Below are 24,740 nucleotides of genomic sequence, written 5' to 3'. Positions count from 1 at the left end.
AGTGATGTGAGGCCCATTTGCCCTAAATCAAAATAAATTGTGAGTAACTCATCCACTGTTCTGTAGAAATGTCATTAACTGCTTTCATTCGGGACTATTGATTACTTATAAGTGAACTTTGATAAAATCAAGATTCAATTTTGTGATAACTAGCACTGTCCTCCCATTGTTCATCGATTTGCTCGAGCGGGCCCAGTAACGTCTCCATTGTGAGACTTGTTACTGTTTTTGGCTTATCGAATACACCACGGGTAGCTTGCCAGGCTCAGTTGTGGGGGTGGGATACTCTCAGTAGCTTGCCGGGCTCTCCAAGAGGGGCCGAGGAATCGAACCCGGGTTGCCCCGGTCTGCGGCTGCAAGCCCTACGCGCTGTACTGTCACTCCAGTCTTGCGATAACTAGCTTGCTGAAAATACGAGACTGTGCCAAGGGCCCTGCCTTTCTCTTGTAGGAAATATTATACAACTCTGCCAGCAATAAATTTCTCTTTTGCTTTCCAGTTTTATTTTTTTATATCCTGTTAAGGGGTTGTTGGTTTTGTTTTTGTTTTGTTTTTGTCTTGTGGAGCGATAGCACAGCGGGTAGGGCGTTCGCCTTACACGCGGCCAACATGGCCGACCCGAGTTCGATTCCTCCGCCCCTCTCGGAGAGCCCGGCAAGCTACCGAGAGTATTCGATATGCCAGACACAGTAACAACAAAGTCTTCAATGGAGACGTTACTGGGCCCGCTCGAGCAAATCGACGATCAACGGGAGGGCCTTTACCTTTACCTTTATGAAGATCATTCATTATTATTAAGCAAAAAGAAAATGATAATTCACTCACATTAAGGGCACAAAGCATATATAATATATATTTAACTTTCTGAAAGTTTCGAATGTGGAATTCTTACTTCCTTTAAAATAGTGGACAATAGGGGAATTTTAATAATACCCTTTAAATACAGCTTGGTAATTAATTTTATGCCTGTATATTTCTATGGTATGGAAGTGACCCAGCAAATTGATAGGAAAGAAGATGTGTGGCAACATTCTGAGGTATCACGTTGAGATTCATGCTTTAAGAACTTTGTTTTCTATTATACCTGCTAAAGGTTGCTTCCTTTATTATCCAGTATTTCCAGCTAGCTGCCTCCAGCTCATTCCTAAATCCGCAGACGTCCTAATTTTGCACCATTATATAATGAAAACATTGGATGTAATTTCCTTAGGTCTACAGTTCTTAGTTGCCCTTCTTACTGCAGAGCCTTACACTGTAGCTCATGATTATAATTTGCATAAGTGAAATTCATATTTATGAGTACAGATCTTGAAGCAACTGACAGGTGCAAGGTTCTCTACCATGCCAATTTATTGTTTGTTGTGTCACTTAAAAGAACTGCTCTCCCACATTCTGAAGAATACGTGCTGTGGCTGAATTGGAATCAAATTCTAAAAGTAGATGAAATCTCATTCCGTAGCTTTTCTATTTGTGCTTTTCTACATGCCATGGAAATGTTGTTGGTGGGATTCAGTTGCAGAAGCATTTCAACAGAGCTTTTTCTGCCCACTTGTGGACGCCAGCCCCTGACCTTAATTACTCTTCCCCTTCCGTTTCAGGGCATGCATGAGCTCTTAGCTCCCATCGTCTTTATCCTCCACTGTGACCACCAAGCATTTCTTCATGCCTGTGAGTCTGCACAACCAAGGCAAGTTTTGATGCGCTCCCAGTGTTTTTTCATCTCACTAGGATATTTTTCACCTAAAATTCTCTTAAATTGAAGTCACTTTAAAAAAAAGAAAAAAGTAAGCGATTTGATTGTATTTCATGCCACAGTGTCTTCATTGCTCTTAGTAATTATAATCCCAGTTCTTCTGTGAGGCATATTTGGAATCATCGTATAATCTTCGTATCCTTGTAAATCCTAAATCTTGTGCTAGAGGAAGACACAGATACAAACGCATCAAGAAGAGCAAGGTTTGGTTGTAATGGTAGAGCACTAAAGATAGTTAGGAGTCATATATATTATCCTCTAATTACTCAGTCTTTTACTCTAAACTTTTATCTGTGGGATCCATGATCATCATCAGGTTTGACCCAATTCAGTTCACAAATGGAAAATAGCACAAGTAACCCTTTTTACAAATGATTTTTTTAAAAGACTTGTCCTTGTTTTGACAAGCAGTAACTTGTACTGTATGGAAAATGACTTTAGTGATAGTATTTAATTTTTTTTTGTTAAAATTGCTTTTTTCAAACCTAAGGTATACCCTAACCGGTGAGCCATAGGAGCAGCCAAGAAGTAATTCAGGCAGGGAAGGCAGCAGGATTATAACTTTGTCTCGAGGACTCCACATGCTAGTCCATCTATATGCAGAAAATAAAAACGGAACATACAGTATTTCATGTGTTTATCTGTATGCTCCTTATCAAGCACATGTGATCATCGATTTTATTGAACAGATAACATAAGTACTTGCTAATTCAGTTTTGATATATTATATACACCAACAATTTTTAAGATTTTCCATTTTTACTGAGCTTAGTAGATCTGAAATAGTAATCCTATCTAAACTCGCTCACGTGTGCAAAACCTGCGTTTGATCCTCAGTATTGGATCTCCCTTTCTTCCTCCCAGCTCACTGGGATTATCCCTGGTGGCCCCTGAACTAATTTTTTCAGAAGTAAATGCAGCACTTCCTAATAGAGTCCTACAAGGTCACTGAAAGCAGTTTTGAAATGTGATTAAAATAGTGTTATGATTATATCTATTTGACCAGTCACTATATTACTATATATTTTTGCTCTGCTTTGGAATAATCAATTGTAGATCAGGCACATTTAAGGATTATATTGTAACATGAATACTTAGTTTTCTTTCTGTGGTACAAATAGCATAGCTAATTAATTTTTAATCTTTATAAAAAGAATCTTGTGTGTTACTGGGTCTGTTCTTTTTATTAAAAATCGAGTTTTTTATTTGCACTTTATATGAAAGTTGATTTATAGAATAAGGTAACCTCTGCATCTCATTCGATTAAAAACTTCCTAATTTTGATTACTTGCATTGCTTTTTTTTTTAAGTGAGGAAATGAAAACTCTTTTGAACCCTGAATATCTGGAACATGATGCCTAGTAAGTGCAAAATCTTTTGTATTTTTTATTTATTTAATACCATTGTTACTTTAATTAAAAGGTTAACACTTTGTCTTGTTTATCATTTTCAGTGCAATGTTCTCACAACTTATGGAAACTGCAGAACCTTGGTTTTCAACTTTTGAGCATGATGGTCAAAAGGTAAATCTTAAAATACAGATTTTCAGTATATTTGAGGGAACAAATGATTTCACTGTATAGCAAGGTATCATCAAAGCCATTATCATTGCTATAGAAAAATGAAAACATAAAAATACCTTTGGAATAAGATTGAATTTGGGGCAAAATCATGTCTCCGTAAATTATTTTATTGGCAGTAATATAAAATATAAAATATATAAATAAATAAAATATATAATATTTTATTTAATATAATATAAAATATATAATATAAAATAAATAAAATATATTATATTTCAATATAAAATATTTCCTATAAATACCTTCTGATGCATGTATATATTATCCATTAAATGTACTTTATTTTTTAAAATGTCAAGTTTTTTAACAGTGCATTATCCACTGATCTCTCGCTGTCATAGTGAGTGGAGAGATATGCTTTTATTGAGATCTGTACATAAACTCTGACTCTGTGGCAGTTTTTCCTGGAGGCCACCTCAAAAGCTTCTGTCTCTCTCGGAGAGCCCAGCAAGCTACTGAGGATCCCGCCCGTATGGCAGAGCTACCTGTGGCATACTCGATATGCCAAACACAGTAACAATGGCGGTCCTCATTCCCCTGACCCTGAAAGAGCCCCCAATACACTATCAGGCTACACTAGCACTTGACAGGGACGAATGGAGACGTTACTTGCGCCTGCTCAAGCAAATCGATGAGCAACAGGACAACCAACAGTGATACAGTGATACATAAACTCTGTGCCAGTTTTTATAATGTAGCACAATTACATTTTTGCATCAGCATAATCTTATTCCTTTCAACTAAAATTTTTACTGTGATATAATTAGCATACCATAAAATTCACCTTTCAGAATGTGTAATTTATACATTTATGTAACTCACATCTCATGTGAGTTGTAGGAGTCACACCCAGCAGTGCTCAAGGGATCATGCAGTTCTGGGGATAAAACCTGGAGCTCTCATGTACAAAGTGTCTACTCCAAGCCCTTGTGTCATCTCTTTGGCTAGAATTTCCATCCTTTTCTTTTGTTTGGGGCCATATCCAGTGATGCTCAGGCATCACTACCAGGTCTGCACTCAGGAATTACTCTTGGTGGTGCTCAGGGGACCATAATAAAACTCATGTCAACCATACTCAAGGCAAGCGCCTTACACAACTGTACTACATCTCTGACCCCATCTAATGTCCATCTTCTAAGGATGAAATTGTGGGGCCAGAGAGATAGTACACTGGGTAGGGCACTTGCCTTCCACACAGCCTGCACTGGTTGAATCCCCAACACTGTATATGGTCTCTTGAGCTGGTACGATCTCTGAGCACAGTGCCAGGAGTAAATCCTGAGCACTGCGGGTCTGGACCCAAAACAGAAAACAAACCAAAAAAAGATGGTAATTATTGCTTTGCTACTAGCAAGTACGTTTTCCCCACCACCCTCCTTTTATTTACATCTCTGAGTTAAGAATTACTTTTACATTTTAGTGGCTGTAAAAACACCAAAAGAAGAATATTGTGTCCATATGAACATTATATAGAATGGAAATTTCCATGTCCATAAGTAAAAAGTTTTACAGGGATACAGTTGTGTCTGTCTGTTAGTATCTGTAACTATTTGCTCATTGCAACAAACAGAAATTCCAGAGTTCAGGTTTGTTTGTATTTTTAAGGTCTTAACAGCACTACAAAGTTTTAAGTGTTCAGTTTACAACTTCACACCTCAGTATCTGAATATTCCACACCATGCCCACCACAAAAGTGTATTTTTCATCCCACCCACATACCCCCAATCTTCAGCCTTCTGGCACCTATGCTGTTGTTAGAATACATCAAATGAGTCATGTTGCTTTGTTTGTTTACTCATTTTCACACTTGTAAAGAAGACCTATGGTATTTGTCTAATGTGTTTCATTTAGCATAATCCCCTTAAAGTCTATCCCTGTTATCACAAATAGCTAGATTACATCCTTTTTTTTGGGGGGGGGGTGATGGAGTAATATTCTTTTTTTTTTTCTTTTTTTGCTTTTTGGGTCACACCTGGCAATGCACAGGAGTTACTCCTGGCGGTACTCAGGGGACCATACGGGATGCTGGGAATTGAACCCGGGTTGGCTGTGTGCAAGGCAAACACCCTATTCGCTGTGCTATCTCTCCAGCCCCCGGAGTAGTATTCTTTGTCTCACTGTCACTGTCACTGTCCTCCCGTTGTTCATCGATTTGCTCAAGCATGCCCAGTAACGTCTTCATTGTGAGACTTGTTGTTACTCTGTTTGGCATATCAATTACGTCACGGGTAGCTTTCCAGGCTTTGTGGTTCAGGTGAGATAATATTAGTAGCTTGCTGGGCTCTCCAAGAGGGCCGGAGGAATCGAACCCACGTCCCCCGGGTCAGCCGCATGCAAGGCAAACAGCCTACTGCTGTGCTATCACTTCAGCCTTTCTTTGTGTATGTATACTAAATCCTCTTTACCATTTTGCTCTCAGTGAACAATTAGGGTTTTCCCACATCTTGGCTATTATGAACGGTGCTGCAGTAAAGATTTGGGTCTAAGTCCTTTTGAACTTGCATTTAATATTCTTTGAGTATTTTCAGTTCTGTTTTCAGTATTCTGAGAGACCACTGTGCTGCCAGAGGAGGCATCAATTCACCTCCCCTTCAGCAGTGTTTGAGGGTTTCCTTCCCATACTGGCCACCACTTATTTCTTATCTTCAGTCCATTGTGAGGTTACATCTCATTGTGGTTTCCATTTCATTTCCCTAATAATTAATGAAGAACGTCTTTTTCATATGTCTTTAGGGAGATCCTCTGCCCATTCTTAAATAAATATATTTGGTTTTTGTTAGAGTTGCATGAGTAGTTGGTATAAATTGGATACTAATCCCCTGTCTGGTACTTAGAAATACTCAGTCATTTGATGACCTTTAATCCTAACAATGGTCTTTAGATGTTTATTAAAATCTTATTTTCTTTTTGTGTGTGTGTTTTTGTTTTGTTTTGGGGCCACACCTGGCAGTGCTCAGGGCAATGAGCATTGCCACACCTGGCAATGCTCAGGGACTACTCCAGGCTGTGCACTCAGGAATTACTCCTGGTGGTGCTTGAGGGACCATATGGGATGCTGAGGGATGGGGGGAGAGAAAAGAAGGGATGTCTTGAGGAATGCAAATGTCCTACCTGCCGTATTATTGCTCCAGCCCCTATAACCTTATTCTCTTTTGATTTTGTTTTCTTTGCTGATGAAACTGAATCCTCAAGATTACCAAGGTCAATGTAAAAGAACTTATCACCTGCATATTTGTTTATTATGATTTGCTAAATACTTGAAGTCTTATAGTCAGGTATTTCATTCCTTTTGAGTTAATTTTTCTTTGTGCTGTAAAATTCATTCTTTTGCATGTGTTTGTGCAGGTTTTCCAACCTAATTTATTGAGGATAGTTTCTTTCTCCATTAATGCCTATGGCTTCTTGGTCATAAATTAGCTGTCCATATATGTGTTTATTTCTGTGCTTTAAATTATATCACTTTTAAAGAAAAAGAATTTCAGGGCTGGAGCAATAGCACAGCAGGTAGGGCGTTTGCCTTGCACGCGGCCAACCCGGGTTCGATTCCCAGCATCCCATATGGTCCCCCAAGCACCATCAGGGGTAATTCCTGAGTGCAGAGCCAGGAGTAACCCCTGTGCATCGCTGGGTGTGACCCAAAAAAGCAAAAGAAAGAAAGAAAGAAAGAAAGAAAGAAAGAAAGAAAGAAAGAAAGAAAGAAAGAAAGAATTTCAAGAAACAAATGAGTTTCTTAAGAATGGAAACAGTGCCCAGTTTCAGCTAAAAACATGACACATAATCACCATCTCACTATATTCCCATGACAGTCAGCATGCTGCTTAATCTGTAGTCTGTATTTTAAATACCCATTAGTAAATGATTCGAAAGCTTTCTTAGTTTTACTAATAGTTGTAGGTAACCTGTTTGATCCCATTTATTAAATGTAAATAGCATTGTGCTGTAGTGACTTCTGAAGTAAGGAAATAAACTTCACTCCACGTTTGCCTTTGCCTTTGCCTTTGTCTGTTTTTAAAGTGATCATGGTTATATTTTTGAGTTGTTTTTCTGTTGTTGTTTTGCTTTGGGGCCATCCCCTGCAGAACATAGCCTTTACTCCTGGCTCTGTACTCGGATCACTCAGGTCTAGCTCAAGATACTAAATGGGGTGCAGGGGATTGAACCCAGGTCAGCAGCACACAAGACAAAAGTCTGTTCTCTATACAGTTGCTCCAGCACCCAAGTTTTAGAGCTTTTAGGAAGTTTTATTTTATATTATTTTTATTTATTTTTTTGTTTGTTTCATTTTGGGGCAACACCTGGTGATGCTCAGGAATTACTCCTGACAGTATAGTCAAGATCACTCCGGGTGGAGTTCAGGGCCCATATGGGATGTGGGGGTGAACCTGGATTAGTGAGCAAGCGCTCTATCTGCCCCCTCAGCCATAGATACTTTATTATGTAATCTGAGAATAGGAGAAATCTTTTCAAAGTACTGTTTTTTATGAACATCTTATTCTTAGACCACACAGTCACGCACACAGAAAGACTTGGAATGGTCCTAGAAAGGCATGTGGAGTCGTCCCGCTGCTTTTCCCTTCGGTCCTAACAAACACTCCCCTCTCTCTGTGCTGCTTGTGGTCCATGAGTTCCTTCTTATGTATGGAGAAGAATATATTCCACATGTGTTTTTCTATGTAGTTTATGCACCTGGACACTGTCAACCAGAGGTTTACCTTTCTAAACTTTGTCTCCTGTATTCCTTTTAGAGATCTCCCAGTTTAAAAGACAGAGAAATGATAGAGTACTCTCAGAGCAGGGAAGCCCAGAATGAAGTAACACCTGACACTTGAATCTAAACTCAGTAGGCCCTGGAATTTGTTCCTTGAGAACACTGAAGATGGGAGTCTTTTTCAGTCATAGAATGTTTTGTCACATCTCTGGAAGCAGTAGGAACAGAGTCTGGACAGATAATGAAAGTTTTGCACTATAGACCAGGCTAAAGAATATGGGTTGTAAAGTTTTGTTGCAAGAGAAAATGATGGGGAGCTCTTTAAAAAGGGCAGTTTGGCTTTAGGTCGATCACCTGCATTTGGAAAAATGAACATAAAGGGAAAACTATGTTAGAAGGGATGAGACTAATTAGAAGGATAGGAAAGATGATTGGGGCTCCAAATGAGGTTATGACAAGAAGGTTATAGAAGAAAAGCAAGAAGTCCCATGAAGCAAGAAGTCAAATTGGCAAAACTTCATGGTCTTATTGGAGACTGGATGGAATTGGACATGAAGTAAAGATGCACCTGGTTTCATGAATAGGAGATGGTTGAGTTCAGTCTGAGCCTGTTGAATTAGAGACTGTTTTGGCAATCTGTGATTCCTTGCCAATTTTTGAATGTGTGGATAACGCTCGAGAGTTTAGATTACTCATACAGATTTAAAATTCTTTGGAAAATGGTTATTGGTTGAAGCCCTCTCTGTGACTGAGATCTTTCAGGAAAATGCCTGCAAACAGAAAATGAAGCAAAGACTAGATTATCTGAAAAGGCAGCATTTGTGAAGCAAAACTAAGAATTTGAGGTAGAGAAACAAATTGAGTGTGAGTTACGGTAGGCAGACAATCACTCAAGAATGATGCTATTAATCCCCATATTAGAGAAAGGTTGTGCCTGGTTCTGGAGGTCATCGGCTGCCAGAGCTCTGCTCAGGGCAGGGAGGGAAACTCACCCTGCCCCCCTCCATGGGGCCCTGGTGAGGACAGCCAGGCGCAGGGGCAGGAGACTCAGCCAGCCAGCCACAACCATGCTGAGACCACTCTCCATACACGTGAAGGTACAAAGGCATGCGGTTCCCGGGGCTGAGATCTCCAAGCCTGCTTGGATCGGGGCTGAGCATCCTCCACCCAGATCCTCCATCTTCCAGTAGGCAGGGGTCACTCCCGCCAACTGCCCCCTGGTGCCATGTAATCCCATCAACGGCCAAGACCCGAGACTATAAAACCCAGCTCCCGGAAGCGCCTGGCCACGAATGCGGACATCTTATCTCATTCTCACTTTGGACAACCTGGCAGGCTACCTAATGTAACCTGCCCACACGGCAGAGGCTGACAAACTCCCCGAGGCACACCCAATATTCCAAATACCAGTAACAATAATGGGTCTCATTCTCCTAACCCTGAAAGAGCCTTGAATATGGCACTTTTTAAAATCTCAGGGCTAGGGGTGGGGGGGGATGCTGGGACCCGTGGTGATGGATGACGGACACTGGTGGAGGGATGGGCACTTGATCATTGTATAACTGAAACCCAAGCACAAAATTTGTAAGCCTATAACTGTACCTCATGGTGTTTCACTAATAAAAAAATAAAAATAAAAAAATAAAAATAAAATCTCAGGGCTAGGACGAAGGAGATGTTACTGGTTCCTGCTCGAGGCAATCGATGAATGACAGGATGATCGTGATCATGATTAGAGAAAGGTAGAAATTGAGGGCTCAATATCAGAAGGATGGCCAGACATAATCTTTTTGGGAAAATCTTCAGATATGATTGAGTAAAGTTTATATGAAAGCATAAGAAAATGCACATGTATTTTTCATAACATAGGATATGGGAATGATAAGAAATAAAGTATATTGTGATTGGCTCGTATAACTATTCATTTAAATCTATTGTCTAGAAAGTTTATAAAGCTTCTACTCAGGTATTCAAATTGATCAAAGGAAAGTTAAAGAACATTTTTCCAAGTATTGTTTTCATGCATGTCCTGGCATTTTTATGGTTCTGAGAGCTCAGAGTGAAACAATTCTCATTTACTATTTTTTCATGATGAAGGTATATGCCACAAGAACATCAGAATATTCCACTTAGGAATGGTGTTGGTTGGACAAACTGACCTTGGAAAATTAGACTAGTGGCCCCCGTCCTCTTTATTTAGCCAACTTTACCTCATAATACGTCATGTTCCAGAAAACAGGTATATAGTAATATACGTAGAGAACATTTTAAAGGTGTTTTCTAAACCTAGGAGTTTAGGAGCATGTGTATCACAACTTGTAATTCTGGTTTTCAAACAGTTGGTTAAAGTTGTTGTTGGTCGAGAAGGGGTCTGGGAGGGACTCATTGGTAAGCATTTGCCTTGCAATATGGGAAATTCTGGGTTTGAACCCCCATACTGGGAAACAAAAAGTTGGTACTCTTATTTAGATTACCACTGATGAATTTTAAAACAATATTCATTTGTATCAATTTTATATAGAAAGAAAACATGTCTCCTTTTTTCCCCTGATTTTAGGGGAAAGACACACTGATGACTCCCATTCCCTTCGCTCGGCCACAGGACTTAGGGCCGACAATTGCTATCGTGACTAAAGTCAACCAGATCCAGGATCAGCTCCTGAAGAAGCACGATATCGAGCTCTACATGCACTTGAACAGACTGGAAATTGCACCACAGATATATGGGTTGTAAGTACTAAAAGGTCGAAAACAATGATAGATGCTGATTTCCGTATGTCTGGTATTCATAGAAATAAGGGCCAGCACTTGTTCTCCTTTTTTCTTTTTGCCCTGATCTCTTCAGTGTCCTGTATGCTGCAGTCCGAGTATTTCAGTGGCAATAGCAGACCATTAAACCAAGCAGGGTCACACAGATCACATATGCATAAAACCTGTTTGTCACCCAAACAGCCTATAAGTCTGTCCATGTTCTTTCCATTTTGTTGTATAGTCATCTGTTCTAACCTAAGAAGTGCAGTGTCAATGTAAGATACAATTTCTCAGTGAACGTAGTATGTGACTTGTCATCAGCCAGATGCCATCTGTTAGGTGTACCAGTCGCTCCTTAGAAGTGGGGTACATGTGAATGTGTGTCTTCACTTAGTGGCTTATAAAGCAAGTAGGCAACTTAGAAAGGTACTTTTCTTAAATTTTTTTTTTTACTAAATATGAAATTCATTGGGTCATACTTGAGACAATTACAGGATACTTCCTGTTGAAACAACAGACCATTTAGATCTAGTACTGAACATTTTCTCTGTTGGTACTCACTACTCTGGATCTCATCTCTACCATTCCAGGTAGAACATGGAAAACTGGCAAGACAGCATTAAGTTGTAAATAGTGTAGCTGCTGGACAAATAAAAATTAATATTTGAACTTGGTGGGGGGAAGTGTTATTTGGGCCACACCTCGTGGTGTTCTATGGCCCCTGGCTGTGCTTGAGGGACCGCATCGTGCTAGGTATTAAACCCAGCTCTCCTTCGTGCAAGGCATGTGCTCAGCCCGGTGAGTTCTCTCTCCAAACCTATTTTCTGAATGATAGAGAATCTCAGATATTGTTCATTTTGAAACCAGTACAGAGGTCATTTGATATAGCCCCCCAAAAATATACATATATCAATGAGGTGTTTTTTAAAAAAAATTTACTCTCATGTTACACAGTCTTTCACTAATAATAATTCTCAGCTGTCTTTCTTCTCTGGAAGCTCTGAACTGTGAGTGAAGACATCTGCTTTCCTGTTTTCATGATGCTTGTTCTCATTTCTGTGAGTCAAACTCTATCCTTGATAATAGCTCCATCATTCCCCCTGAAATTGAGAACATTTTGGGGAGCATGGGAGTTGGACAGCCTGTCTGTGATTAATGAATTGCCAAATAAGTTCGTAAGTTGAGTTCATATGTTTGCAAATTTTTCTCTAACAGCAAGTGGCAAGGTCAATTACATTCTGTATTCCTCTTTCCTGTGCACTCAAAGAATTGATTTATTTAAATATCAAAACCCCTTTTGCATCCTCAAATATTATCTGCTCAAGTCCACAAATTGGTCTTAAATTTTAAGGAAGGAAATTGATGTTGTACCTGTTTCTTTTGTCTTTAAAATGCTTGTTGTTCATTATTTCTTTGCCTGAGTTGGTGCTTCACATCGCATCCGGGGTGGCATAAGCTCACATGCGGTAATTTATAACTGTTGGGTTCCAGTTTCCCTTTCAGACATTAGTTTCCATCAGCTTTCTCTTCATCATAATGATTCATAGAGCTTGTTTGACATCCAGCTAGTACCTTCCCAATAAAAGCCCATGATCCGTGGCGTAATTACTCTTAGTCTTTTCAACTTTATTTCTCAGCAGTGCTAACAGTACCAGGACTTAGTAGCTACCGCTGATCCATTTATCCTGTTATTTTTCTATAGACTCTTATGCTTTAATATTCATATGCATATATTAATCTTTGAAGAAGTCACTCGTTCTCTACAGACTCTACAGTTTGAGCTGTATGGCATTTTGTAATCATAAGGATTTTGCTTATTCACTCACTTAGATCATCTAAAATATGTTTTGATAATATTTTTTTATTTTCAAACAGAATAATTGTATACTATTAAGTCCTACTGGTTACAGATATTTGGCATATTGGGTACGCCATGGGGAGTTTGCCAGACTCAGGGCTACGACGAAGAGATGTTACTGGGGCCTGCTCGAGGCAATCGACGAATAACAGGATGGTTGTGATTGTGATTAGGTCCTAAAGAAAAGTAAAGGTAACATGCTCAAAATGTCCACAAACACAGGGTTGGAGCGATAGCACAGCAGGTAGAGCATTTGCCTTGAACGTGGCCAACTCGGGTTTAATTCCCAGCATCCCATATGGCCCCCTGAGCACCGCCAGGAGTAATTCTTGAGTGCAGATCCAAGAGTAACCCCTGTGCATTGCCACATGTGACCAAAAAGAAAAAACAAAACAAAACAAAATGTCCACAAACATGTCACTGTCACTGTCACTGTCCTCCCGTTTTTCACCGATTTGCTCCAGCAGGCCCAGTAACGTCTCCATCGTGAGACTTGTTACTGTGTTTGGCATATCGAATACATCACTGGGAGCTTGCTAGGCTTTGCCAGGTGGGTGAGATATTCTCTGTAGCTTGCTGGGCTCTCCAAGAGAGGCAGAGGAATCTAACTCCGGTTGACCATGTTGGCTGCTTGCAAGGCAAACGCCCTACCGCTGTGCTATTGCTCCAGTCCCCACAAACATGTACAAATAGAAAATATTATCAACACCACCAATTTATTTTGGAAGTTCAGTTTTCAAAATTCAATCAATCTTGAGCAGTTGTAAGTCACACTAAAACTACTTTACATGTTTCCTAATATGAATATAATTATCATTAAGAAAAATATTTTGCAGTTACTCTGTTTTAAAAGTATGAAGAACATATATATGGAAGTACCCTAATGTGACAGACATACCAGTATATAATCTTGTTTGTTGCATTTTGTTATTAAATTTGCTCAGCAAAATTAGAATTAATGATTAGTGTAAAATATTAATTGCGATAACATTGGTTAATCATTCCATATTAGCTTATCCTAATTTTAAATAGATTGATATTTATCTTGAAATATGGGAACAAATGCCCATGAAATCTTGAATGTTACATAACAACTCACTTATTAGTACAGATACTTTATGTGTCAGTGCATTTTCCTCTGGATAATTGCAGTTAGGACATGGCATAACAACTTATTTTGTTTGTAGCACTGTAGAACTGTCTTCCCATTGTTCATCATTGATTTGCTTGAGCGAGCACTATTAACATCTCCATTGTGAGACTTGTTGTTACTGGTTTTTAGTTTGTTTTGTTTTGTTTTGTTTTTAGTGAAACGCCATGAGATACAGTTGTAGACTTACAAACTTTCATGCTTCAGTTTCAGTTATACAATGATCGAGTACCCATCCCTCCACCAGTGCCCATTCTTCACCAATGATCCTAGTAGCCTTCCCACTCTCACACTCCATCCCCCCCACTCCACCCCGCCTCTGTGGCAGAGCATTCCCTTTTGCTCACTCTTTCTGTTAGGGTGTTGTAGTTTGCAATAGAGGTTTTGAGTGGCCTTCGTGTTCCATCTATAGTCTACTTTCAGCACGCATCTCACGCATCTCAAGTCCTTCAAACATCCTTTACTTGGTGTTCCCTTCTCTATCTGAGCTGCCTTACCCCCCCCCCCCCCGCCCCCAGCATGTGAGGCCAGCTTCCAAGCCCTGGAGCAGATCTCCTGGTACTGATCTCAATTATTCTTGGGTGTTCGACTCCCATTCTGTTACTTTATATTCCCCAGATAAGTGCAGTCTTTCTATGTCTCTCTCTCTTTCTGGCTCATTTCACTTAGTATAATACTTTCATGTTTCATACACTTGTATGTAAATTTCATGACTTCATCTTTTCTAATAGCTGCGTAGTATTCCACTGTGTAGATGTACCAAGCACTCATTGTTACTGTTTTTGGCATATCAAATACGACACGGGGAGCTTGCCAGGCTTTGCCTTGCAGGGAGGATACTTTCGGTATCTTGCTGGGCTCTCTGAGAGGGACGGAGGATTCGAAACTGAGTCGGCTGATACCCGCTGTGCTATCGCTTCAGCTCATAAATTGTTTAGGTTAAGCAAAGTTAATTTTCAATTAAATCTTCAGTACTGGTAAACAATACTATAAAATTATATTTTCTAAAAATAATTGACAGGTTTGAATTAACCAAAAAATTACTCTCATTGCTTCAGAATGAAGCTTCCTTTCCTCTAAATCAGATGAAAAGCATCTTGAATTATGTTTTATTTGCCAGTAACTGATGAAGGCTGTACTTTTATAGATTTTACTATAGCATTATCACATATGGGTTATTTTTATATAATTATTATTATATAATATTAATGTTAAGTTTCGATACTTAACCCTGAGTCACAACAGCTACAAATAAAAAGATTCTTTACCATTTTTACTAATACTCTGATACTATATTATAAAGACACCAAAATTTTGAGTTTTATAATAAAAATATTTCACTAGAGTAACTGTGTTTTATTATACCCATTAAATATATTGAGCCTCTATGTTACACCTTAAACTTTGATATAAATAGAGTACATAATAAGCATCTGTGGGATATGCAGTTAATGTCACTTTTGAGGAAAGATCATCACACTTGGGCTTTGGCATTCTTAAGTGATGAGCTCTTTATAACACCCACGGGATAAATTCTTCATCTCCGAAAAGCTTATTATATATCTCTATCTCCTTCATTTCCTATTTTGTAGGTTAGTAGTTGTTTTGCTGCAGTGGTTTATAGTAGCTTAATTAGAAGGATTTGGCTTATTAATAAATAATCTGTTAAACTCTGAGTTATACTGATATATTTTAACATATTTTGTATCAGTATAATAAATTTCTAACATTTCTAACACTATTACATCTGATCACTAAGCTTTTAAAATTCATATTTAACATACAAATATTTGTTAAAAATATAATTTTCTAAGAATCAGTGTAACTTAGCCACCTTGAAAATTCTTTCTCAGGGCTAGGGTGATAGTGGAGGGGTTTAAGTGCATGCCTTGCGGCATTTTTCATACATTTGGCCCCAGTCCTGGCCTCAGCATTACTTAGTTCCCAAGCATCACTAGATGTAGGCTTTAGAGGCCCTTCGACCATTCCTTGGGGTCCAAGATGCTCCTGAGCATCATCAGCGGTGGTCCCAGAGACTCTGAGTACCACAAGGATGGCCTAGTTAGTCCCATAGCAGCACCCAAGTATTCACAGGCTCCAGCAGTGAACCCTGTGGTCCAGTTGAGTGAGAATCACTAGGAGTGTCCACCAGGCCTCCCCTGACCAATCCCCTCTTTAAAAATTCTCTCTTGGAGCCAGAGCAGTAGTACAGATAGGGCAGTTGCCTTGCACCCAGTGGACCCAGTGAGTTTGCTCTCCAGCATCCCATATGATCACCCAAACCCCGCCAGGAATAATCCTTAAAAGCAGAGCCAGGAATAAGCACCACTGGGGTCTGTGTGTGTGTGACGGGGGGCGGGGGGACACTTTTTCAAATTCTCTATCAACTGTTTAAACAGATAAGTTCCTGACTTAAACACATTAATGATTGAAGTTTTCTTTTCAATGAATTATCTATTACATGCTCAGTGTTAAGAAAAAAAATGAAGGATTAGGAGGTAAAAATTCAAGACTTTGTTGTATACCACTCAGTAATCCCCTAGCACTACCTTTGAAAAAGCTGTTTTTCTGCTTCTCTATGAACAAGTATTTTTAAGAATTATAGGCAATAGCAAATCAGTTGTAATAATGAATAATAATTGTTGCTATAGACTCTTTTCCCTGTAGACCTCGCATCCTGCTAAAGGTCCTAACAGATTATTTTATTTGACATCACAGTACATCAGGATGGATACTTTTTTTATTATCCCCATTTTGTGTATGAGGAAATAAATCATTTATTTTATTTAGATCTACCAGTCATCAAGAAACTGAGCCTGGCTTTCAACTCTTTAGTCTATATTCAGACTCTAATTTAATTAGAACTTTGAGTGTAATAGAGAACTAAGACATCTAAAGGTTACAGTGAAGCGACTAGATCACCATGATCCAATTCGGGGTGACCTAATAAACCACAAGGACAGGCAGACATAAGTCCTAGAATCAAAAGAGTCTTGTTGGTAGGAATCAGAAATTGCCTATGAATAAGAGAATGGAATATCAAGCGCAATAAAGGCCTAAAACCCAGAGCCATTCCCAAAACCATGCCAGTAGGAGCCAAGAATCCCCTTAGAGTATTGATGGCAATGTACGTCTCAAATATTGAGCTATCCCCTGACAGTTAAGTCTCATCCAATAATAAAATAAATCTTAAAATAAAAAAAATCTTATATAGTAAGGCCAGACTGCTGGATAGAAAAATGTGAGAACTGGGGAGCTAGTGGGTGATTCTCCTGTTTTAATCTTAAACTTAATATACCAAAACTTAATTGATAAGAGAGAAAAAATGGAATACTCGTGAATTTATATAGACAGAGGTCAAGAAGGAAAGGAGGGGCACATACTTTGGGTCAGGTGCCAGCCACATGCCTTTCTAGATTAAAGGGTGCTCTCCCCACTAAAAGGTGCCTCCTAGAATAGTTTTTGAAGAATAAAAATAATTTAAGGGGAGAGCTGACTTGAAAGGATTTTTAGAAAGTAGTGTAACCAGCATGACATGGTTAAGTGTATGCAGCTGAATACAGTTGTCAAAAAATACTCATCCGAAAAGCAATAAAAATAATTTAGAACATTATTTGGATCTTAGATCCACTTAATTCTAGTGAATAATTCAAAATGGGAAAGAAGTATAAAGTTTACATAATTCATTAACAGACATGAAGGAAATCAAATATACTCTTTCATTGATGTTTCCACTCCCTAAATAATTTACTTTATAAAATACCTATGCAGTAGGATTATGAGGATTAAATGAAAAAAATATGTAGATCATCATACTTGGCACATTGTAAACATCCACAATGTTCCTTGGAATTAACCTTTTATGTGCTAAGTACCATTGCCTGACTCATTAAGACTCATTAGAACTCATTAAGTGGTAAAAAATAGCAAAAGAAGTTAACAAGTGTGCTGACAAAGTCAGCATAAAACAAGATGGCAAATAATACTGTGAAGCATTACTGAATGACACTCTACATAAAATCTTTAATCTATTAAAATCTCAATTGACTATAGACAATCCAACAGTATGGTTTAAAAGACAAGCAAAACAAATTAATATAACTTCATAAAATAAATATGAGAATGGCACTAGTAATATCAAAAACCATACTTATTTTGAAACAAAAGCATTAGAATAATATATATTGAATAAACGTATTGTCTGATAGTGTTGAATTTGGATGTGTATGAACTACGGTAGTGGGGCCAGAGCAGTAATACAGCAGGTAATGTATTTGCCTTGCATGAAGCCAACCCAGGTTCAATCCGGTACTCCGTGTGGTCCCCTATACCTCGCCAGGAGTGATTCCTGAGCACCACCCTCCGTGCCCCCCCCCCAAAAACAAAAGAGCTCCAATAGCAGTGAGTTCATCTAGCATGTTCATTAATAGTCCCAAATGCTTCTTTTTTTCATAACTTGGTTCTTGGCTAGGAATTACTACCAGTGGATGAAGGAGAAGAAGTCAAAAACTAAGAAAGGCAACATCAAATTAATTACAAGGGCTTTGCAGATAGAAGGAACTAAGTATTCCAAATACTGGTGGTGGGATTTTTCTTTTAATTTTTAGGAACACTGGTGAATACAGTTTTAAAGTATATTAAAACTAGAGGTTAAATTTGATATGTGACTCCTTCAGATTTCCTTCCAATAAAAATAAATGCACCAGGACCAGAGGGAGAGCTCCGCGCTAGAGGCACATACCTTGCATCTGCTCACCCCAGGGTTCCATCCCAGGACATGCCTTCCAGTGCCACCGCTTAGAAACTGCTGGCCACCAAGCACCAAACTGGTCACCGTAGATCTGTGAACTGCTGGCCCCAGAAGTGCCCTATCAGTGGGCCGTGGCATTGGCCTGAGCATTTCGGTTGGCCAAGTATCACTTCTAATGACCCTGAGCATCCAGAAACCTTTGGGGGCCCTAGACTTGGAAACACCCTCCTCCCAAAAAAAAAAAAAAGTTGAATAAATGATTTTGAAGATAAGCTGGGATTTAAAAATTTACATTGATATAGCAAGAATGATGAATACTAAGAAAGCTGATACGTCAGTAAACTATATAGTATCAAGGTATTTTCCTTTTTATGTATTTGAAGTGAAAAATCAGGGAGAAAAGTTGATATAATTCATTTTATTAGACTTAAAAGTTATTTACTTTCTTATATGAAAATCAGGCTGGAAACAATCCCTGAGAAATTGTGAATGGTATTTATCTTCTTCATATATTATCATCTCAGTTACTTCTATTGATCATTTATTAATTTTATAAAAAAATATTTGAGGGCAAAAATATGAATATACTTAATAACTATTTCTAAGCACAGATGTCAGTATCCAGACAGCTAAAACACTTTGAAGATGTACTTAAATCATTAAGGAATTAATAATGAAAATATAAGACATAGCAAGAATGATGAATACTAAGAAAGCTTTTTGTTTTAACGCCTACATTGCAATGAAATCTTAACCTCAATCTCTGACAGTGTTTCAGAACGTGATAAATCATAGATAATCCATAATTACCTAGAAATGAAAATTGTGGCTATATAGAACTAGCATTATTCACCAGAAAAATTTGGATAAAATAATAATTTTGTTCCTTTTTTGGTGAAACTACCAGATAAGAGGAAAGCTTTTGACTAAATATTTTGATTTCACCATTTTGTTCTAATAGTCTTTTGCTCAAAGAAGCAAAATGTGTACAACTTGTAGTTTGGATGATAGTGTGTGAAGAGTTAGAATTCTAACTTTATGTCGTCAGCATGAATAGCTTTTGCCCTGGTAATGCTCTAGGATTTTGTCTTGACCACTGTGCAGAATCCCAACTTCTTCAGGTTTTAGACCATCCCCTATTTTAGCTAATCAAAAGCTGAAAGAGATAAGACCACCTCTTTTCGTTAGTCATGAAGTACTCAATAGCCCTCTCTCCTTCCTTCCCTTCTCTCTTCTCTCCCTCCCTCTCATTTCCCAAATAAAATTGTTTTATTTCCCCCAAAGAAAATCTTGGCTTGATTAGCATTCACATTCATATTTTTCCCTCATCTCCTACCTTGACTTCCTTGTTTCATGGGTCTCTGCTTTTCTCCTCTCAGCTCTTCCCATAACCAAGGAAACCAGGATAAATTAATTATGTACAGGTAATTGCCTTAATAAGATCTTTCCTATAGCTATCTGGTAATTCATGTATGATATCAGACTCTGACATTAACTACACCTTGTAATTAATCTAACTTGTATCACTTATATCAATGCTTAGAGTACATGTCTTTGATAGGGTGCTGAGCAGATTTAAGCTTCTCGCCTTGTTCTTGACCTCTGCAAACTCTATAATATGTGCAACACTTCTTCCAGGAACTTCAAACAAATGCCTGTGAATACTAGATTGCATCCCTTCCACCCCCCTCCTTCCCTTTTCCTTTCCTCTTCTTCCCTCCTCTTCCCTTTTCCCTTCGCCCCCCTCCCCTTCCCTCCCCTCCCATTTCTCCCTTCCCTTCCTGGCCCATCCTTCCCTAGGGGCCTGGGACCACCCAAGGCCAGAGCTAGTTTTGCCCAGACCCTGAGGTGCAGAAATGACTCTGGCTACCCCAGGAGCCTCCAGAACTGCAGCTCTTGATTCTTGGGAGCCATGTGCGCTGCTGGGGACCAAGCCAGAGTGGGCCCGTGATGGTGTGTGCCTTAAGCCCATGTTAGCTCCCTGGTGTTCTAGGAATACTAGACTTTATAGAAAGAATATTTTGACTAGTTTTAAGACATTTGAAACCACCAGTGTGGATTGTGTGAAAATCATTATTTTAAAGACAGTGTTGTCCCATTAGATAGAATTTCTGACCCCTGATCTAAAATAGAATTCTGCCTTCCCACCACAAGTTCTTCCTGACTCAAGTGTTAGAAAATGGTGAGCTTATTAATGAAGAGAATCTCTTCTAAGCTCATAATTCCATAAAATCATATTTGACAAAACTTCGCCAAATCAATTAAGATGTGTCATTTATTACACTCCATTAAAAAGTATAAATGATTAGAGCTCTTCTACCATAAACTCTAGAAAAATCTTTCCCTTCATTAATTGGATATGCAGAGGAACCACTGGTAGCATATTGTTTGTTTTTTTAAAAATTGCATATTATTTTTTGACTACTTTGGGTTCTGTGTCAGGCGTTTCTTTATCTCCTTAAATTTCTTTTCATTTTTTTAGTTTTAAATAGATTCCAGTCAAGTCAGGTCTGTAACTGACACTGTAACTCAGTGCCATGTATCTGTTAGGCTTTGGGTTCAAATCCTGACACCACACACACACAAACACACATACACATACAAGAAAAGTTCAGATAGATTTGAGGGAATGAAAAGATATTTAAAGTTCAACTTGGCATATATATGAATACACATAAGCACACATATTCACACTTGTATGTACACATATTTTTATGTCTAAAAACAATAGCATTTGATTTCCTTAATATGGACGACACCCGGGGGGAACGGGCGGGGAGAAGGCCTGGGGCGGGGTCTGGAGGAGCCGGGGCTCCCCAACGGGCTGGAGCGATAGCACAGCGGTATGGCGTTTGCCTTGCACGCAGCCAACATGGCCGACCCGAGTTCGATTCCTCCGCCCCTCTCGGAGAGCCTGGCAAGCTACCGAGAGTATTTGATATGCCAAACACAGTAACAACAAAGTCTCCAATGGAGACGTTACTGGGCCCACTCGAGCAAATCGACGATCAGCGGGAGGGCCTTTACCTTTACCTTTACCTTTCCTTAATACAAATAATACTTTTGTCTTTATTCTATTCTGACTTTTGTTCAATCTTTTTGTGTGATTTCATGGGTGACTTTTATACTGTTATCCCCTGCAAAAAACTTTTAATATGATGTCAACTACCAATAATAGATGGAATTTTAAAATAATTCCCAAACTTTAGGAAGAAGCATTTAAAAAATACATATATATATATATATATATATATATATATATATAGAGAGAGAGAGAGAGAGAGAGAGAGAGAGAGAGCACTGATACTGTCTTGTCATTAAAGAAAATGATTTATTTGGTTTTGGGGCCATAGCTGGTGATGCTCAAGGGTTACCCCTGGCTCTACATGCAGGCATTAATCCTGACGGTGCACCGTATGTGATACCATACACAAGGCAAGCACCCTACCTGCTGTGCTATCATTCCAGCCCCCAAGGAAGCAGTTGTATTGAAATTAAATGTGGAGTAATTGAAGAAAATGTGTACCTTTTCAAAAAACCTTAATTTAGAATGGATACCTATCCTGACAGATGTAAATTCTGATTAAGCGGCATCAGAAAGGATGTCAAAATGGCAGGACCGGAAAGAACAGAATGTGTTACAGGCTGAGAACCACTTAAGACAATGGGACTTAATGAATAGAAGTAATTCAGTAAGAACACTGGACAGATATTGTGGAGCAGGTTGGTCAGACTTCAGTGAAGGCGGTAGCATCAGAGACAACACAGCATCCAGTTCTCCAATGGGCCAGACTCCAGGTGTGAAGATAGGAAAGAGAGGCAATTCCTCCCACTGGACCTGGGAGGGGGTGGGGCAAAGACTGGCACTACAAAGAATTTTTATTATTATTTTTTTAAGATTGACAATTTGGGGGCTGGAAACATAGACCAGCAAGTAGGGCGCTTGCTCACCTTCAACCCAGCCTACCTGGATTCTATCCCTAGCACTCTTTCTGGGCCCCTGAGCACTGCCAGGAGTGATCCCTCCGTGCAGAGCCTAGGAGTAAGTCCTAGGCACCACAGGGTGTGGCCCAATTGACCCATCCAAAAAAAAAAAACATTGACAATTTGTCATTCATTTGATAGAAAAGTTGTGGATTTAATAAAGAAATAGCAATAGATGAGACATTTCAAATCCAAAAGACATTCCAAATCCTTTCACTAAACACCAGGTAGGATAGTTCACAGTGTTTTCATCAAGGAGCCCTTTAGTTTCGAAAGGCTGCCCCAGATAGGTTCATCTGGGGCTCTACTCAAGAATCTAAACCTGTCAGAGCACAGTCTAACCAGGTTAATGACACTGAGCGTGTAACATGAGTAAAAACATTTTAAAAGCTTTATACACAGATCTAGTTATTTTAGGGAGGTCAAGCTTCATCATGTGGGTATTGGGTCTATTTTGTAGATTTAGTGTACCAGTCTTTAGTATAAAAGTTTTTTGGAAGTTTTATTCTAGTTTTTATTCTAGAGCCAGAGTGATAATACAGCAGGTACTTTGCGCGTGGCCTACCTGGGTTTAATCCCCAGCACCACATATGGTCCCCCAAGCCCACCAGAAGTAATTCCTAAGTGCAGAACCAGGAGAAACCACTGAACATTGTTGGTTCAAAACAAACAAACAACAACAAAAAGGTTTTTATTTATTCTATCTTAAATAGGAACTGACCAGAGAAAAATAATACTTGTAATAATGTGTCCTGCCTCGACTCTCTCCCAGTTACTGATCTCCTCCATCACTGCCCCCCAGAAGCCGGGAACAGCAGAGGTGGCTGTCAGAGTTCGCATGGGCCAGTCCCAGCTGGGCTTCCATACAGAGTCCCTGCTGCCCTGAGCCGCTGGGTGGAGGTTCTAGTTACCAGTCCCAAAACCCTGTCTGGTTCCAAGGAACCACTTTTCAAAGAACTCATTTTATTCAAGGAGATAATGTACTGTACTGTACTATACTGTATTGTCTTCCCGTTGTTCATCGATTTGCTCCAGCGGGCCCAGTAATGTCTCCATTGTGAGACTTGTTGTTACTGTGTTTGGCATATCGGATACATCACGGGGAGCTTGCCAGGCTTTGCCGTGCAGGCGAGAGCCCAGCAAGCTACCGAGAGTAAAGAGATAATGATAAAACCTAATACCTGACGGTTCTAGGAAAGATCTGATTGCTTCAAATAAAAGCAAAAACACTATCATTACTTCCTCAAATGGAAACTCTGCAGCGATAGTCTGCAGAATGAGGCAGCCCCAGAGCCTGGTGCCAGGAGGCCTATCACTGAGGCTGGCCTTTCCCAGCTCCCTGAGCTCTGAGCACGAAAGCACTATAGCCGTGTGGTGCTGGTGCCCCAGGGTGGGCTGCTCTGGAGGTGATTTAACACTTGTTTTCTGGTTTTCACTCCCACACCTTTCTTTCATGGATAATGCACTTTTAAACACTAATAATGACTGGAGCGATAGCATAGCGGTAGGGCATTTGCCTTGCATGCATCTGGCCTGGCTTAGCCGGGTTCGATTCCTCCTCCCCTCTCAGAGAGCCAGGCAAGCTACAGAGAGTATCTCGCCCACATGGCAAAGCCTGGCAAGCTCCCCGTGACGTATTCGATATGCCAAGCACAGTAATAACAAATCTCACGATAGAGACGTTACTGGGCCCGCTCGAGCAAATCGATGAACAATGGGAGGACAGTGCTATAGTGCTAATGAGGGCCAGGAATGATTGCTTACCTGATTGTCCTCTTCTGCACGTTACATGGCTGGTTGCTGGGAACAGCCGCCTCCCTCCTGCCTGCTGGCTCAGACATGTTCTGCCGGGCTTTCCCCTGGCTCCACTCTACCTGCTCTGTCTTTCATCCATCCCCTCCCTTCCTCCATGGATCCTCTACCTGACTGCATCCCTGTCTCAGTCAGTTCCTGCTGTGTCAGTCTCACAGACAGCAGGGGAGAGAAGGGAGGCAGGTGAAATATGCGGAGTATTGTTCAGGTTTGCAAGTAGAACATTTATCTAGATCTCATAGAGTCTCCTGATTTCTTTTCAGAAGGCGTCAATGATCTCCACCCACTTTCCCTCTTTTCTTAATGGGCCTGGGAGGGTTTGGGCCTCACTCAGTGCACTCAAAGGACTACTCCCAGCTCTGTCCTCTGGGATGCTCCTGGCAGTGTCCCG

General features: G+C 39.7%; 1 protein-coding gene across 1 annotated transcript in view; it reads left to right on the top strand.

The window, feature by feature from the left end:
- Positions 1–24,740, top strand: part of TBC1D5 (TBC1 domain family member 5) — a 568,371-nt gene that overhangs the window by 357,906 nt on the left and 185,725 nt on the right. The window contains exons 11-14 of the mRNA XM_056129598.1: positions 1,599–1,691; positions 3,068–3,114; positions 3,207–3,276; positions 10,602–10,774. Of these exons, the coding sequence (XP_055985573.1) occupies positions 1,599–1,691; positions 3,068–3,114; positions 3,207–3,276; positions 10,602–10,774 (383 nt within the window). The remainder of the gene's footprint in view (positions 1–1,598; positions 1,692–3,067; positions 3,115–3,206; positions 3,277–10,601; positions 10,775–24,740) is intronic.

The sequence above is a fragment of the Sorex fumeus genome, unplaced genomic scaffold, assembly GCF_029834395.1.
Source record: "Sorex fumeus unplaced genomic scaffold, SorFum_2.1 ptg000072l, whole genome shotgun sequence".
Taxonomy (NCBI): domain Eukaryota; kingdom Metazoa; phylum Chordata; class Mammalia; order Eulipotyphla; family Soricidae; genus Sorex; species Sorex fumeus.
The sequence above is the reverse complement of the archived record's forward strand: the minus strand, read 5'-3'. Positions and strand labels throughout refer to the sequence as shown.